Source organism: Pristis pectinata, chromosome 17 (assembly GCF_009764475.1).
Source record: "Pristis pectinata isolate sPriPec2 chromosome 17, sPriPec2.1.pri, whole genome shotgun sequence".
NCBI classification, from domain to species: domain Eukaryota; kingdom Metazoa; phylum Chordata; class Chondrichthyes; order Rhinopristiformes; family Pristidae; genus Pristis; species Pristis pectinata.
In genome coordinates, this window is record NC_067421.1 from 8,872,710 (window position 1) to 8,889,988 (window position 17,279).

General features: G+C 43.2%; 1 protein-coding gene across 1 annotated transcript in view; it reads left to right on the forward strand.

Moving 5' to 3' along the window:
- Positions 1–1,254: 1,254 nt before the first annotated feature.
- Positions 1,255–17,279, forward strand: part of gcn1 (GCN1 activator of EIF2AK4) — a 112,826-nt gene continuing 96,801 nt past the window's right edge. The window contains exons 1-11 of the mRNA XM_052031982.1: positions 1,255–1,311; positions 4,488–4,590; positions 5,270–5,333; positions 7,556–7,687; positions 10,126–10,234; positions 12,334–12,432; positions 13,085–13,219; positions 14,796–14,864; positions 15,194–15,302; positions 16,084–16,158; positions 16,413–16,541. Of these exons, the coding sequence (XP_051887942.1) occupies positions 1,294–1,311; positions 4,488–4,590; positions 5,270–5,333; positions 7,556–7,687; positions 10,126–10,234; positions 12,334–12,432; positions 13,085–13,219; positions 14,796–14,864; positions 15,194–15,302; positions 16,084–16,158; positions 16,413–16,541 (1,042 nt within the window). The 5' untranslated portion in view covers positions 1,255–1,293. The remainder of the gene's footprint in view (positions 1,312–4,487; positions 4,591–5,269; positions 5,334–7,555; positions 7,688–10,125; positions 10,235–12,333; positions 12,433–13,084; positions 13,220–14,795; positions 14,865–15,193; positions 15,303–16,083; positions 16,159–16,412; positions 16,542–17,279) is intronic.

Consider the following 17,279-nt stretch of genomic DNA (forward strand, 5'->3'; position numbering starts at 1 on the left):
CCACTGGCACCATTTAATTAACAACAATACCATTCCAAGGCAATTCACAGGAGCACTATCAAACAGTATTTGACAGTTTAGGATAAAGTGGAGTTGTTCGGTCGAAAGATCGAGACAGAGAGATTTGGAAGGATTTCCAGAATTTAGGGACAAAACAACCAATGACAGAGAGACTAAATGAGATAAAAACAGAAAGTACTGGAATCACTCAGCAGCTCAGGCTGCACCTGTGGGAAGAGAACCAGGGTCAAGGTTGCAGGTTGGACCCTTCGTCAGGTCTCATTCACTTTGGACTAAAGCAGGTGATGTGTAAGAAATGCACTTACTATGTAACTGCAACACTATATTCTGCATTCTGTGTTTCTTTTTAACTACCTCGATGTACTTATGTTTGGCATGATCTGTCTGGATGGCACACAAAAGCTTTTCACCATTGGAACACAGCAGGCCAGGCAGCTTCCATGGAGAAAAGCAGGCGGTCAACGTTTCAGGTCAGGGCCCTTCTTCAGGACAAAAGAAGGGTCCTGACCCAAAATGTCGGCCGCCCGCTTTTCTCCACGGATGCTGCCTGGCCTGCTGAGTTCCTCCAGTATCATCGTGTTTTTCATCTGGATTCCTGCATCTGTGGTCCTTTGTTCCTCTAGCTTTTCACCACATCTCGGTACCTGTGACGATAATAAACCAATCCCAATACCAACTAGGGAGAAGGCAGCGATCTGTGAGGGTTATCGGGCTGGAGGAAGTTGGTGAGAGGGGCAAGGTCCCCACAGGCGAGAGGGGAAAAGATTTACAGGGGACCTGAGGGGCAACTTGTTCACACAAAGGGCGGTGAGGGAACGAGCTGCCACAGGAGGTGGTAGGGGTGGGTACAATTTGTAAAAGACACTGGGACAGGTTCACGGATGGGAAAGGTTTTGAAGGATATGGGCCAAATGCAGCCAAATGGGACTCAGCCAGTAAGCCAAATTGGTCAGCACGGACAAGAGGGGCCGAAGGGCCAGTTTCCATGCTGTGTGACTCTATGACAAGCTTTTGAAACAAGAATAAAAATGTTTTAAGCTGTATAGACTTATCCTTAATTCCCAAACTCACAATTTCCTTTGCAGTTTGTGCGGGACACCTGATGCTGCTACTGATGCTGGTGGTGAACGGCTGGGCCGTTGCCCGGCAACCAGCCGGCCCTAGCAACCGCCCCTCCCCCTCCCCCTCCCCCTCCCCCTCTCCCTCTCCCCCGGCCGACTCATAGGCGACCCGGAAGTCATCGCCCTTTCTCTTCCGGCGTGCTGTGGGAAAATGGCGACGGACACGCAGGTCTGTGTTGGCAGCGGGGAAGTTGAACCGATTTCCTTCCCCCCCCCCCCCCCCCCGGAGCCGCGGTCCGGCCGGTGCGGGGCCCAGGGCCGAGTTAGTGAAGGGATCGGGGGACGGATCAACACAGCTCAGGGTGTGCGGCCCGGGCGGGGAGAGAGGGCGAGACTCAGCCACAGCTGGGGAATGGGGGTGGGGGCAGTGTGAGGTGAGGGGGACGGGCAGAACTCCGGGGGGGAGGGAGGGAGGGGAGGGGGGGGGAAGGGAGGGAGGGAGGGGAGGGGGGGGGAGGGGAGGAGGAGGGACGTGCAGAACTCCGGGGGGGGAGGGAGGGGGAGTGAGGGGAGGGACGGGCAGAACTCCGGGGGGGAAGGGAGTGAGGGGAGGGGGAGGGGGAGGGAGGGGAGGAGGAAGGACGTGCAGAACTCCGGGGGGGAGGGAGGGAGGGGGAGTGAGGGGAGGGACGGGCAGAACTCTGAGGGGGGGAGTAAGGGGAAGGGGAGGGACGTGCAGGACTCCGGGGGGGAGGGAGGGGAGGGACGGGCAGAACTCCGGGGGGGGGAGGGAGGGGAGGGACGGGCAGAACTCCGGGGGGGGAGGGAGGGGGAGTGAGGGGATGGGCAGAACTCCGGGGGGGGGAGGGAGGGAGGGGGAGTGAGGGGATGGGCAGAACTCCGGGGGGGGGGAGGGAGGGAAGGGGAGTGAGGGGAAGGGGAGGGACGTGCAGAACTCCAGGGGGGGAGGGAGGGGGAGTGAGGGGCAGAACTCTGGGGGGGGGGGAGGAAGGGAGGGGGAGTGAGGGCAGGGACAGGCAGAACTCCGGGGCTGAGTGACTGAATAGACTCTGAATCTCCAGGGTTGAGGGGTTACTTTGTGGACTAAGATTGACAGGAGATCGGAGTCGCATAACTTAGTGGAGAGGCAGGGAGTAGGATGGAGTGGACATGTGATGGGGAGGGGTGGAGAGCTGTGACATTTACTCTGGAAATCTGAGATGCACACACACACACACGATAGATTGGAGGAAAATGATAATGGGAAAACAAAAGTTGAATGTAGGTCATGGATGAGAGATGAGCATCCCTGAATGAGATGGTGAGAGGCGTAGCACTGAGTTGAATTTTGAGATGAGAAGCAAGTAGTGTCTCCTTTTTGTTCACTTGGTAAATTTCACTTCATGGTTAGACTTTAGTGGATGTACCTTTTATATAGACTATATGAAGCTTGTGAGATTGGTAAAACGCTGTCATTATGTGAATACATTAGTTCATCTGCTTGTTCTGTGGTTTCTTTTTACACTGAAGGACACTTTAGTCATCGCCTTGAACTTCCTTTTGGTAAGGCTGAAGATTTGGTGTTAGTGAGGTGTTTGTGCCTAAATGTTAAATCAGAGTTTAGCCAAGAGTTGATTATGTGTAACTAAGAAAAGTTGAGGTTTGGAGGGTGAATGCAAAAGTGACAAAACCTTACTGTTGGAAGTAGATTTTTTCCTTTTTTTCCTGCTTCTGTCAGAAGTGGGTTCACTGCCACCAATTTCCTGATATCCAAAAAATTATACATTGTGGGTGAGCCAAAGATGTATGTCAACAAGCTACCTAATCCTGAGGAGGGTAGACCACCCGATATGTGGATATCTATTTTCAGCAATAGATCAGGAGCGAACTGCGGTGTATTTTTCCCTTTTCCTCTGCCTCTGGCCAAACCCCAGTGCACTCTGACTAACTGGTGCTTCTGTCGCTGATCTAACAAAGTCAACCGGTTGCAGGGCAGCAATATTTATTCATTGCCTCGACAATTGTTTTATCTAGCTGGGTTTTTAAGAGTTAATTTCAGTTGAAATCTGTATAATTTGTGTTTTCAGGTATCTACAAATTACTATTTCCGTTATTTTGATGGTAATGTTGTATCCTCCTGTGAGTCAGCACTGCATACTTTCAGTTAAAATGGACATAAATTTAATTTCTTATCTTTCATTGGGATATTTTGAGAGAACAACTTTGTGATTCTGGAGACACAAAGACCCCCAATACAATTTATTGGGGGTTTCTAAGATTCCTAATGGTTGGAACTAATGCTGGTTTATGGATGTTTAATTTAAGTCAGACCAACATCAGGCCTTGAACAGTTTGGCACTGTTAATGTTTTATTTACTTCATGTTGTAACATTTTAATAGATGGCACTGGAACAGCAATAGGTTGTTTGGCCCTTTGAGACTGTCCTGCTCTTCACTTGGATCATGGGACATCTGTGACCAAGCACCATGTATCTTAATTTTCTTCAAATTCTTTTAATGGAATTCAGTTAACCAAATATATTAATCTAAAAATTAAAATTAACAATTGAATTAGAATCAATTGCTGTTTGCAGAAGAAAGTTCCAAATTTGGCAAACTCTGCATGTAGCAGTGTCTTGTTTCCTAACATTTGTGTTAATGAATGGGTGCTGGGGATGGGGGGGCGGGGGAGGGAGGAGAAGACTGCTCCTATTGGGGAATCTAAGGCACCCCAGACAGGCTGTTGAATAGTGCCAGCTGGAGGCATGTTCTTTGTGCATGGGAGCCAAAGAGATCCTCCAGGGCTACAACCTAGTGTTCTCGGCAGGAGGATGTCAAAGGGATCTCTGTAAGGACTTGCATTCCTTGTGTGTGGAGTTTGAGTTGCCTCTCATTGCAGCAGTGAGTAGCGAAGTATTTTTGCAATACTCAACTGCAGTAGCAGATGAGATGCAGGATGCCATTTCAGATTTAGACATTTCTTTGAATAACTTACTTGAGTGGGTATTCTTACCATGTGAGCCAAACTTTAAAAGTTGGTGTACTATTCAGATTTGAAGGTTGGCACAGTTGAGGTCAAAGTGCAAATTCCATATGCAAATTTGGCATTTTTAATAGCTTGCTGAGGTCAATTTTATCTTCTGTCCTCTGGAGTCAGTTTATTTCACATGTGGAATAATCTTTCCTGTGCCACGGTGATGTGCAAGTTGCAATCTGCTACTTCAGTGCCTTGAGTTCACTTTTTTTGTGGAGATAGAACTGATTCTTTTCATTATTGCATAATATGCATTACTAGCTCTGGATCCAGTGAATCTGGTCCAGCTATAATGGTCTTTTGTCATTAGTTGTGGGGTAAATAACTTGATTAGGAGAATATAAAATGAAAACAGTGTGATTGATTTCCAGGTTTCAGACACTCTCAAGAGATTTGCTGCAAGAGTCACTACAGCCAGTGTAAAAGAGAGGCAGCAGATACTTTCTGATTTGGGGAACTGTGTTAATGGAAAAGGTAGGTAACTCCCAAACCACACCATCTCCAAGCAACCATGTGTTTTGTTGTGGAGAAGTGTGGATCCTAAATCGGAATTATAGTTATGAATGCATTGTTAGAGAGACGGTAGGTTTTGGGCCGTCTGCCCACACGGAGAGCGGTTGTGTCAGTTCCCAGCAATGGCCTACACCCACTGTGCTGATCCCCAGCCCCCCATCTCAATGCTGCAGCCCTCATGGGCAGCCTCTGCTCACAGCCACGTGTAGTTCATTGCTGGATTTGTGCCAGCTTCTTGGCCAGTGGTTCTGTCGGTGATGCATTTCTCTCTGTGTAATGCTATGATGATACCTTTCAGTGTGGATTCAGTTTGTGTGTTCATTCCTGGGAACAGATCCTGTGCATTAAGTGAGGTACCAGTGTCAACAGTGCGATAAAGTATACAAGAGCACTATAGAGTAAGATGGAGCACAATCTACAGAAACTGTGGGATGAGACAGATCAACAGTTTAGAGTCCAGTGGAGAATGTTCTACTTTATGTGGGTAATGGTGTTATAACATGACAGGAGGCAAGTACGATGCTTCCTAGTAGTCCATACAGTGTGGAAGTTTTCAGTTTATTAATGTAGATAAAAGCATAACCAGTGGGGTGGTTATAAACCAGATGTAGATTGTTGCTGATTTCTTTTGTCCTTTCAGATCTCCCTGATGCTGCTGTGAGAGGCCTGTGCAAACTTTTCTGCTTAACACTTCATCGTTACAGGTTAGTTCCAGAAGTACTGGCTTAGTTGATGCATTCACTTGTGTAACTGCTATAGCAGCAGGTATATGTTATTAAATCTGAGATTACTGTTGGTTTCGTGTTTAATCCTGATACATTTTTAGTGTCTACAATTTTTGTTGGTATTTCATAATTCTACAATCCATTATCAGCTGTTTGAAGGTATCCATTCCGTCTTTGGGTTATCTGTCGTGCTTGCTCATTCATTCTAAATCAAGCTTGACTTTAATGTATTTTTTGTATCCCTCCATGGGATGTGAGCATTGCTGTCATTCATTGTTCATCCTAGTTGCAGTAACTACAGAGCAGCTTATTAGGCCATTTCAGAGAGCGTTAAGAGTCATGCACCTTGCAATGGATCATGTTAGACCCAGTGGAGAAGGGCAACAGTTGTGGGAGAACCAAGTGGGTTTATATCATCTATCTGCTGGTTTAATAATGGTAGCTTTATATCCTAGATTATTTCTTAACTTATTTTTTGGGGTCTGGTTATTGCTAGCTAGGCTGACATTTGTTGTACATCCCTAATTGCCTTTGAATGGAGTGGCATGGCATGCCATGCCATTCTGGATGGCATTTAAAACTCAACAGTGTTTGGTGGCATTGTTTTTGCTCTTTTACGGCTGATAATCTTTTCATCTGCTATCTGTATCTTCTCTCGGTCTGTCTTTGTTCCACAAATGCCTTTACCTCCCTCTTTTATTCAGCTCCTTTATTCATAGAACGGCAAACTGGACAGCACAGGAACAGGCCCTTTGGCCCACCGTGTCTGTGCCGACCATGATGCCAATCTAACGAGTCCCATCTTTCTGCCCGTGATCAGTTTCCCTCCATTCCCGACCTGTTCATGTGTCTGTCTAAATGCCTTTTAAACGTTGCTGTTGAATCTGCTTCCAACATTTTCCCTGGCAGCAAGTTCCAGACAACTACCACTCTGTGCACAAAAAAAAATTGACTCGCAAATCTCCTTCAAACTTCCCCTTACACCTTAAATTTATGTCCTCTAGTATTTGACATTTCCACCCTGGGAAAAAGATTCTGACTCTCTACCCTATCAATGCCTCTTTTAGTTTTCTATACTTCTATCAGGTCACCCTCATCCTCTGACACTCCAACGAAAACAATCCCAAGTCTGTCCAACCTCTCCTTATAACTAATACTTTCCAATCCAGACAACATCACATCCTTCCTGTAATGTGGATTAGGATTTCATCCTTGTTGAAATAAATGTCTACAAGCATGGGTGATAGCTGAACGGGATAAAACATCATGAGGAGAATTTTGGATCAGCACAAGTTTATGTGTTGTAAATCAAAGTATAGTTGGAGAGCATTGGAATAGTGAAGTTCAGGGGTAACCAAAGCATGGATGAAGGCTTCAGCAGCAGATGATCTGAGGTAAGGAATGAGCCTGTCTGTGTTACAGAGTTGGGAGTGGAGCAGATGTGTGGTCAGGAGCTTGAAGAGTCATGGAGAGATGAAGCACGGAATCGGGACCTTTGGCCCACTGAGAACATGTGGACCATCGACCACCCAATCTCCTCAAAAATACAATCTCAGTCAAAAACACCAAGGTTGCAAACAGTCCAGCTTTAGTATCAGGTGGCTTCCAGACATTTCCTCCTCACTGGATGATTCAGGAAGAGGTGTTGTACGAGGCTGGTGTCGTCAGTTGTATTGAAGGGTGGTTTGCGAAGTGTGAGGGTAGGTCACAATCAGAACAAATGTATTTGTGACTTTGGCATGAGCTGTTTGATTACAATGATGAGCCTCAAGATCAACTTCAGACATGGAATTTTGGGAAAGACTGGCAAGGATTTGGGAGACAACATTCTTATAGAAAGAGGGAGTTGTAGAAGTTTTAGTTTGCAAGGACAGAATTGAAGTTTTATTTGAAGAGGGGTGACTGAGCACATTTGTAGTTGGGGGAACTGATTAGGGATTTGGTGCACAACCTGAGGGAGGAGAACCATTAACAATATTAGGTAACATGGGGCTCGGGAATGTAATCTGGGAAGATATAGAGATGTAGCAGAGCTCAGTTACGGATTTACTCAAACTTTATCCAGTAGTATTTCTCACACCTGACAGCTGCTCAAGACTCTCCGCTGTGCAAGTGCAAATCTTCCATCTCAATGGGCTATTTGAATATTTGAAGTGAGGTGAAGTAGTAATGAAATTAACAAAAGATTTGTCCCTTGGCAGGGATGCAACGTCCCAGAGAGCTCTTCAGGCAGTTATTCAGCAGCTGGTTGAAAGTCATCCTGAGACGACGACAAAACATTTGGTGCAGTGTTTGCAGTCAACAGGAATCACCTGTAAGAATGGCAATCCAAGGTACGCAGAGCACAGAATAAGGGAGAGTGGCATCAAGTTCATTTCTGTGGATCTAAATGTGATGGCTTATGTTTGCCAAAGCACTTTACTGACACTTGCAGGACACCTTTTCTAACAGCAGGAGCATGGTTTCTACAGCTTTCATACCAAAATGAAATAAACCAGTGATGGAATGTTCAAAATCCTTTGAATGTGGTGCACTCAGCAGTTTAAACTATGGGGCTCCAGCTGACACCTATGTGAATTGGAAAGTGTGTATTCATGTTGTACACTGACCCAGGTGATGGCAAAACTGCACACCCACACGTATACAAGTGAACAGGAACAGTGTACCCTTGCTATACACTGATCCAAGTGAAATGGGAGTTTTGTATTCATACTTTCACCAAACCAGGTGATGCAGGAACTGTGCACTTACTCTGTACCTGGTAGAAACTGTACTCCGGGACAATCGATGCGGAAACTACTTTGCCACATTATCCACTGCTGTACTGTACAATACTGTACGCTGGGTGAAGTGATGCTGAAACTGTGTGCCAATACTGTAGACGAGACAAAGCATTATAGAAACTACACACTTGTGCTGCATGGTGAGCCATGTTAAGGAGACTGCACACTAGTACCATCCACATTGATCCCAGACAGTGAGCTATTGAATCTAAAGCTCACTTGACAATGTCACGTGCATTTAAATTGGGCTAATAAAGCTAAATAGTGTTTACTTTAATTATTGAGGGATTTATGCACTCATTAAATCCTGGATAGAGACAGTAATTGGTACTGATTGAAACATCCTTGATATCGACTGATGAATTCATGATTATTGCCATGCGAATGATTGGAGTGTATTAGGAAATTTGTTCAGCAGAAGGAAGTTCCACAAAATTAGATTGCTATCAGTATGTGTGTACCTTACATGAAACATGACCTCTGACAGGTTACGTTGTCTGTTCTGAAAACAAAATGCTGGAAACACTCAGCAGGTCAGGCAGCATCAGTGGAAATAGAAACAGTTAATGTTTCAGGCTAAAGGCCCTTTGTCAGAACTGAGTAATAGAGGATTTAAGTTGTAGAGAAGGTGAGGGAAGGAATGGCAGAGGGTTGCTGTTGTGATATGATGCTGATGAATCCTAGATTGATAAGGGCAATTAGAGAGCACCACAGAACATAAGAGCTTTGAAATGCTGGTCAGGACAGTAACAAATACACAGTAGATCGGGTGGTGTTATTGAAGAGAGAAAATCTGAGTTATGGCAGAACTGGCCAGTTTTGATACAAGTGGGGAAAGCAAGTTAACTGAAATTGTTGAATTCGATATTGAGAAGGCTGCAATGGAAGATGAGTGCTGCTCCTCAGATTTGCATTGGGCCTCATTACAATTGTGTAGGGAGCCGCGCACAGGTCAGAGTAGGATGGAGAATTAAAGTGACAGGCAACTGCAAGGGTTGGCCCTGTGAGCTAAACATAGGTGGTCTACAAAGTGGCACCCAATCGATATTTGGTTCCTCCAGTGTGGAGGAGACCACATGGTGAGCACCAAATGTAGCACACTACATTGGAAGAAGTACAAGTGAATCGCTGCTTCACCTGAAAATTGTTGGGCCCCTGGATGGTGGGGAGGGAAGAGGTAAAGGAACTGATGTAATTATCCTGTGGTGATGGTGGGAAGGAAAGAGAGAAAAAAAAGAACAGATACTGTAATTTTCTGTTTGTTGGACTTGTTTTCTACCAGCCTTTAACTGAGGGCTCAAAGCGAGAGTATCTTGCTCAGGAACCAGTTTCCATCCTCTTGCACATGGGCTGAAAGGGTTGGTGGATCTGTGCAAAGATTTCCAACTATTGACCTGCAAGGAACTAAAACACGTACTTGTCCTCCACTAGTTCTGTTATCTATTTTGCTGCTCCCAGAAGGTTTTCTTTCCCAAAGCAGCTGCATAGAGCAACGGTAATGAGGAAGAACTCTGATTCTGTTAAGTAGTGGGTGATTGAAGTAGATTCAGTGATGATTTTCAAAGAAGGTTTAGCTATATAGTTGGAAACAAAAGAGCCATGACGATAGAGCAAGGAAGAAAGGGGGAATAATGACAGCTTGCTTGGGCATGATAGACTGAAAGACCACTTCTTGCGCTATAAAGGCCTATGTTTCTGGTTGCATTTTCTTTGGGTCCTTTGACATATTTTACTGAAACTGGGATGTCCCTGATGTCTTTCTATAGGAAGGTTATGGGACAGTAATAATTCCCAGTTTTGTCATTTATTACTGGGCTCCTGGAGTGGAGGCAATGGGAGCATTATCTGTCAAGGGAATCAAAGAAGAGACAAGTCAGAGAATTTGAAATAACAGGATTAGGATCTTGAATGCCTGTAGGATTGTTGAACAGTTGTGATGGTGAAATGATTTAAAGTCACTAACTCCTGAACCCTCTTCTCTATCATAGTAAGAGCAGTGCATCAGCAGCATCCCTTGCTCTCAGTTGGACATTACTGCTGGTCAAGGCAGCCTACACGGCACCTGAGAAACAAGCAACGGAGATGTGGAAAAAGATGGTGAGTGGATGTGAATTAGAAGCGACTGCTGTTTCTGTGTTGTGACTGAAGCAAGCGATGGGTTGGGCTTAATGTTTAAGATAAGATGAGGTTTCTTTATTAGTCACATATACATCGAAACACACAGTGAAATGCAGCTTTGCATAGAATGTTCTGGGGGCAGCCCGCAATTGTCACCGTGCTTCCGGTGCCAACATAGCATGCCCACAACTTCCTAACTCATACATCTTTGGAATGTGGGAGGAAACCAGAGCACCCGGAGGAAACCCATGCAGATACAGGGAGAATGTACAAACTCCTTACAGACAGCGGCTGGAATTGAACCCGGGTCGCTGGCGCTGTAATAGCGTTATGCTGTAATAGCGTTGCGCTGTTCATAATAGAAATAAAGCTTATGAGACTGCTGCACCCTTGCTTGTAATGAAATAACTAAGCCTTGTTAAGTAAAATAGGAGATAGCAACACAATATTAAATTACTCACTTCAACTTTTGAGTGGTACTGGAGTAAGAGTTTGCACAATGGCAAAGCCCACAATTAAAGCCCAGCAATTGGAGATGGAAAAGAAAGAATCAAATTGAAACAAAGTTTTAGCCACATCTGTGGAGAGAGTGAGGGGAGAAAAGGATGGTTGCTTGAAATTGGTCACCCAATGTAGAATAGCTCCATTCAGTCTGCAGACTTGACCCTGAGCTTCCAGTCACCTGTCACTTTAATTTTCCATCCCACTACCACTATGATCTCTCTGCACTTGGTCTCTGAAATTTGCTCCGACAGTGCCCAATCTAAGATTGAGGAGCAGCACCAGAGAGTTGTGAATGCAGCCCAGTCAATCACGCAAACCAGCCTCCCCTCCACTAACTGGCTGCCTTGGGAAAGCAGCCAACATAATCAAGGACCCCTCCCACTCTGGTTATTCTCTCTTTCCTCATCGGGCAGAAGATGCAAAAGACTGAAAGCACATACCACCAGACTCAAGGACAGCTTTTATCCTACTGTTATCAGACTCTTGAACAGACCTCTCATATGTTAAAGATTAATTTTTGATCTCCCATTGTACTTTATTGTGGCCCTTGCACTTTATTTGTTTACTTGCACTGCACTTTCTCTGTAGCTGAAACACTATATTCTGTTTTCTTTTTACTACCTCACTGTCTTATAAGGATAGGTTGAGCGCACTAGGGTCTTTCTCTTTGGAGAGGAGGAGGATGAGGGGTGACTTGATAGAGGTGTACAAGATGATCAGAGGCATAGATCGAGTGGATAATCAGAGACTTTTTCCCAGGGTGACAATGGCTAACACGAGGGGGCATAATTTTAAGGTGATTGGAGGAAGGTATAAGGGGGATGTTGGGATAAATTTTTTACACAGAGAGTGGTGGGTGCATGGAACGCATTGCCTGCAGAGGTGGTGGGGGCAGATACATTAGGGACATTTAAGAGACATTTAGATAGCCACATGAATGATAGGAAAATAGGTGCTATGTGGGAGGGAAGGGTTAGGTAGATCTCAGAGCAGGATAAAATGTCGGCACAACATTGTGGGCCGAAGGGCCTGTACTGTGCTGTAGTGTTCTGTGTATTTTGGTACACATGACAATATACCAATAACATTCTTCCATCTGAGTAAGTTGCAGCCCTCAGGACTTAAATTTGAATTTATCAATTTCAGGTAACCAATCCTTACCTCTCTCTCTCTCCACAGATGCCAGTTTTTAAAGTAACTTGGCAACTTTGGTCAAGTATTGCCTCTGTTCTCTCCACCTCTCCCCTTCTCTACAACTTAAAGCACACTTGTTTTCTCACTTTTCCAGCTTTGTTGAGGGTCCTTGACCTGAAATGTTGACACTTTCTCTCCCCTCTGATACTACCCAATCTACCGAGCTTCCAGCATTGTCTATTTTTGTTTTGGATTTACAGCAGTTCTTTGTGTCAAGATGAAGTACCCAACTTGTGGAAAGATTTAGTTTTGAAGTAAGGTGCACAAAAACAGCCTGTGTTGTGAATCAAAGTTTTGAAATTCATGGGGATTTTTATATTGAGTTTTCTAGCTTTGAGATTTGGATTGACCTAATCACCATGTTCTTTGCTTCCCAACAGGTGGAAGTACAGTGTTTGCTTTTAACAGAGGTCCTGGGCGGTGGGAACAAGCACACAGTGAATGGAGTTCTGAAAAAGCTCAGGCATCTATGGAAAGAGGTAAGAAGGAGAATCTCTGGGGTCTAGAGGATGGTATGTTCCCTAGGCCACGATGCTGTGGTGAAGTGGTAGAGAAAATGCTGCCACAGGACGGTTGGAAGGAAAGATGAGAAAGTGGAGGATTAAGCACAAAGGGTACGTGACTACATTCTGTGTGGGTCTGTATTTGGATCTGTTGAATGTAGTACCAAATATCCATAAGCAGATATGCTGAATGCTGTTTGCATTCTGTGCTGCTGTTTTATGGATCTCAGTTGTTGAGATGCCACAGCTGTGCATGGTAAGGCCCAAGCTTGTCATTTGCTTATTTGAGGGTGCTGTTTGTTTTTTCTGCACTCTTACCTCTGTTTATCTAAAGCTTTGATGGTAGCAGTGGGGATCGAGCACCTGATTTTGGTATTTGCATGTAGTGGAAAATTTCAATAAAATGATTTTCTGTTGGAAAATAATTACAAACTTGACCACAGGATGTCTTGATGTTTTGCAATATTTGCGTAGAAAGCATGACTTAACCTCTTGGTACAGAAACTGTTCTTAAGATTAGAGACCATACTTTAGGACACCCTTGAACATTGTGCAGCTAGTCTATCATTACAAAGGGGGGTCTGCTTTGATTGTCTTGTACTTTACTTCATCTTCTACTTCCTTTCAGAACACTGAACTTGCACAGCAATATCTGGCAACAATTGTGGGTCTGGAACCAAACCCATTACATCTAGCTATGCTGGGAGTACTGGTTCAGTACTGTACAGACCAGAAAGACATTGCCACCATCAACAAACATAAGGTATGTAACCCATCCACACTGGGCACTTGACTTTGCACCTTAGTTTTGTTTTAGGGAGCTACTTCCCCTCAACTTGCTCATCCCTCACCTTACTGAAGGATTTTTTTTAATTATATACATCATCGGTATACATCCCACATTTCAAAATTTATAGATAATGTGAAACATTGAGGAAAGAAGCTGAGATGGGAAACATCAAAGAGGTGAAATTGAATGTGCTGTGCAGGAGGTGATGTAATTTAGAAGAATGAATGAGAAGAGGCAAGGTAACTGAATGCTATAATTTTAAAGGGGTCAGCATCTTGGCAGGCATATTTGGAATTTGTACAGAAACTAGGCAGCACAGCAAGTTAAAAGTCACATGAGATCCTTTTTTTTTCCAAACCATGAAATCAAAGCAGTTACACTTGATCGTTAAATCACTAGTTTGGCAACAGATGGACTATTATATTCAATTTTGTGCATCACACTTCAGGAATCGTGTCAAGTTCTTGGACTAGTCTTGTCTGACTATTGTCCTTGGAGCAGAGAAGGTTAAGGTTTTAATAGGGCAAATAAAGAGAAACTGTTCCATTGACAGCTGGTGTCACTAGTACCTGGAGAACACCGATTTAAGGTAATTGGAAAGTTTAGGTTATTTTACACCATGATTTATGATTTGGATTGTGCTTCCTGAATGGAAGGTAGAAACAGGATCAACTAAAGCTTTAAAAGGAATTGGTAGACACTTGAAGGGAAGAAAATTATAGGGCTTTGAGGTAAGAGGAAGTGGACGAATTGGAATGACATTGAAGAGCTTGCTCAGGGACAGTGTTGATTGATTCTATGAAAAACTCTAATTCTATCTTAGAATCTCCCTGGACAAAAGTGACTTGGTAAAATAAGATTTGAAAGATTGTCATTGGCTATGACTTATATAGGAGAAAGGAAAATTAGGCTTGAACATGCCATCAAACAATTAGATCGTTGTTATCTGTTTATTAATGGCATCTAGCTTGATTCTATAAATTCTTAATACCCATACCTATCATAGAACTATTGATCTTATCTGCTTCACTTGGCCTTGACAGATTTTTGGGGAGAGGGTTCAGGAATTTCTCTAATTTTTCTATGAAGTAGTTTTCATATGAACCTATTTTCATTCCTGACTGGTTTGACTCTAATTTGAAGGTTATTCCCCTTGTCCTGGACTCCCAACGGAGGAAATAGGATACAGGGAGAAGAACTATCAACTCCTTGTTCAGCTTGCAACTCTCAGTAACATTGTGCCTCAATCTTCTAAATTCTAGGGAATACAAGCCATGTTTATCCAATCCCACAACATAACTAAACCCTTTCTACCTCAGTATAGTTCTAGAAAACCTCCTTTGTACCTCTATCCAAGACCAATAGATCCTTTTGGTGATGCTTTGCAGTTGTCTCAAGGGATTCCTGAACTACTTAATAAGGCAGTGCAGTGGTGACAAATGTTCATCTCATGCTGTATTCGGGGAGATGTTTTCAAATGATGAAGTCAGATGTATTGGTCAGATTTTCCTGGAAAAAGGCCTGAAGAATTCTTTTGTTTGTGTTACAGAATGGCATTTTGGAGCTCTATGTGAAGACTGTCCTCTTGAGCAAGATAAAACCTCCAAAGTACCTTTTGGTGAGGAAAGATTTGGTACCAATCAAAATGTTGTTCAAAAAATAAGGCTGAATAAAATGATCACACATTTCCTTCAGTTAAATTGGCAACTCTGAACATGTATTTAGTGTCATATTATGGATACTAATGTATTTAATTAACAGTGGCAAAATGAAATTTTCTCCTCATTTGAAACTTAATTGAATTAATTGATTAATAAATTGGATTCCAAGTTATTCAGTCTTGCTGTTACATGGCTGCATATAAAGTAAAACATGAAGAAATTGTTTATTGCATCATGTAGTGCAGACAGGACCAGCTGTTCAGATTATGGTGGTTTTGTTTTGCAGGAACGCTGTCAGCCTCTACTTCGCCATGTGTCCCATCAAGAGTTCAAGGACTCCCTCCTCCCTATGGTGCACAAATCTATTTTGCGCAGCCCTGAAAATGTAATTGAGAGTAAGTAAAGTGCACACTGGCCCACAAAGCTGAAGCATTGTACTTTGTCCATTCAAGTTTTCTTGTCGGGTTGCAGCATGCTCCCTGGGTGCATTCAGACCTCTGGGGCATTGCTCTAGTTAGATGCTTTTATAAAGCTAGGCAGTACTCTTGTCAAGCTGTTAAACCATAATGAATATGAACACTCTGTACTAACTCAATGTAACCACACTGTGTAATGAATTGTGTACAAGACAAGTTTTTCACTGTACCTCGGTACAAGTGACAATAATAAGCCAATGTTATAAGCAGGAAAACTATAAGGTTATAGTAACTTGATTTTGGTCGTCATTGCTCTACCCAAACCCCATCCTATCAACCTGAAGCACTAAAGCTTGTTTTAATTTGCTGAGATTACTTGACTTGTAGATCGGGTGTCAAATTATGACCTTTCTGTTAATATTTTTAATGAGGTTACATAATCTTTGTAGGCTGTGGCTCTTTTAGTAGCACTCAAGGTTTACACCCATGGGGCATGAACACAGACATATGGTGAGACTCTAATGCATTTCCCAAGGGCTGCTCCACAAATGGAGATGGTGCAATTCTGATTATGACCACACTTCATTAACTGTAAAGCACCTGGGATGATGCAAAATTTTGAAAGATGCTCTATACATGTATCTTTCTATATTTCCATTCTGTTATACACTCTAAAATTTCTTCTGAATGTAATGACGTGTTGTATTTCCTTTTACTTGGAGGGGTGAGGACAATCACTTTCTGACTTTGTTCTTTTCAGCTATCTCCTACCTACTATCTTCAGTAACCCTTGATCTAAGCCAGTATGCAGTGGATATTGCCAAAGGCCTTGCAAGTAAGTGTGAAACGGAAAGCAATATAAGGAAAGGTCTGTTTTAATAGATAATTTGTATAGATTTAGTAACTTGCATCATCAGTCTATCAAAGGTGTCTGATGTTTATTGACCATGTCCAGCTAAATCTTAAATCCAGAGTAAATTAATTGATTCAGCAAGGTACTTGTTTTTAAATTTTGATTCTGTTGTTGCAAGGAATTGACGTAATGACAAGTTCACTGTCCAATCTTTCCACTTTCTTTCCTTTGTCCAGGCCAGTTGAAGTCTAACAATCCTCAAATGATGGACGAGGCTGTGATAGCTTTACGCAACTTGACCCACCAATGCAGTGATCCGTCTGCTGCTGAATCTCTTGTCAGACACCTCTTTGCCATTCTTGGAGGTAACATCTTTTCAGAAAAAAACAGGAAACCCTTGCATCCTCCCCACTCCGGGCCTGTTTATTTTAGTACATCTTTTGGAGAGGATTTCCACCTTTTTTCCCTAATTTCTCCTGCCCACCATATTCAATTCCTTTTCAGCTTGAAACTTCTTAGTTTTTTTTGCCTATCCTTCAGCACTAACCCAAAATCTAAGATCCTAAGCTATCTCCTCTCCAATACAGTTCAATACTCCTAGCTTATTTATACCTTCAAAAACATGGTGCCTTTCCCCATGCCCAATATGTCCACCATCCCCATTCTCAGTATTTTCCTTAAAACAGCCTCATTATCTGATAACTTTTCACTTGTAGAACCTGCTTAATTACTTCTCCATTATCACACATTATATTATCTTTCCAACAGTAATAACAATCACAACACATCCACTTTCTCCCAAAGGATCTTGTGCTATATCTGCCGGCAGTGGCAGCAGGGATTTGCTGATAAAATAATTCCAGAAAATAAGCATAGATTTCATCTTTTTGTCCTCCCATGTTCCTTTGGATAAGGTATTCTGTGGAGTTCCGTTTTCATCAATTTAATAAAAGCCTTTGATGACAAAGGGGTAAATCTGTGATGAGGAGATGCAAAGTTCCAATACTTGATGTTATAGCAGGGCAAGTAGAAAACTTAAGGGTAATCAAGAAATTTCATTGCGATCTTGTAATAGGGAACTTATGTTTGACTAAGTTATTGGA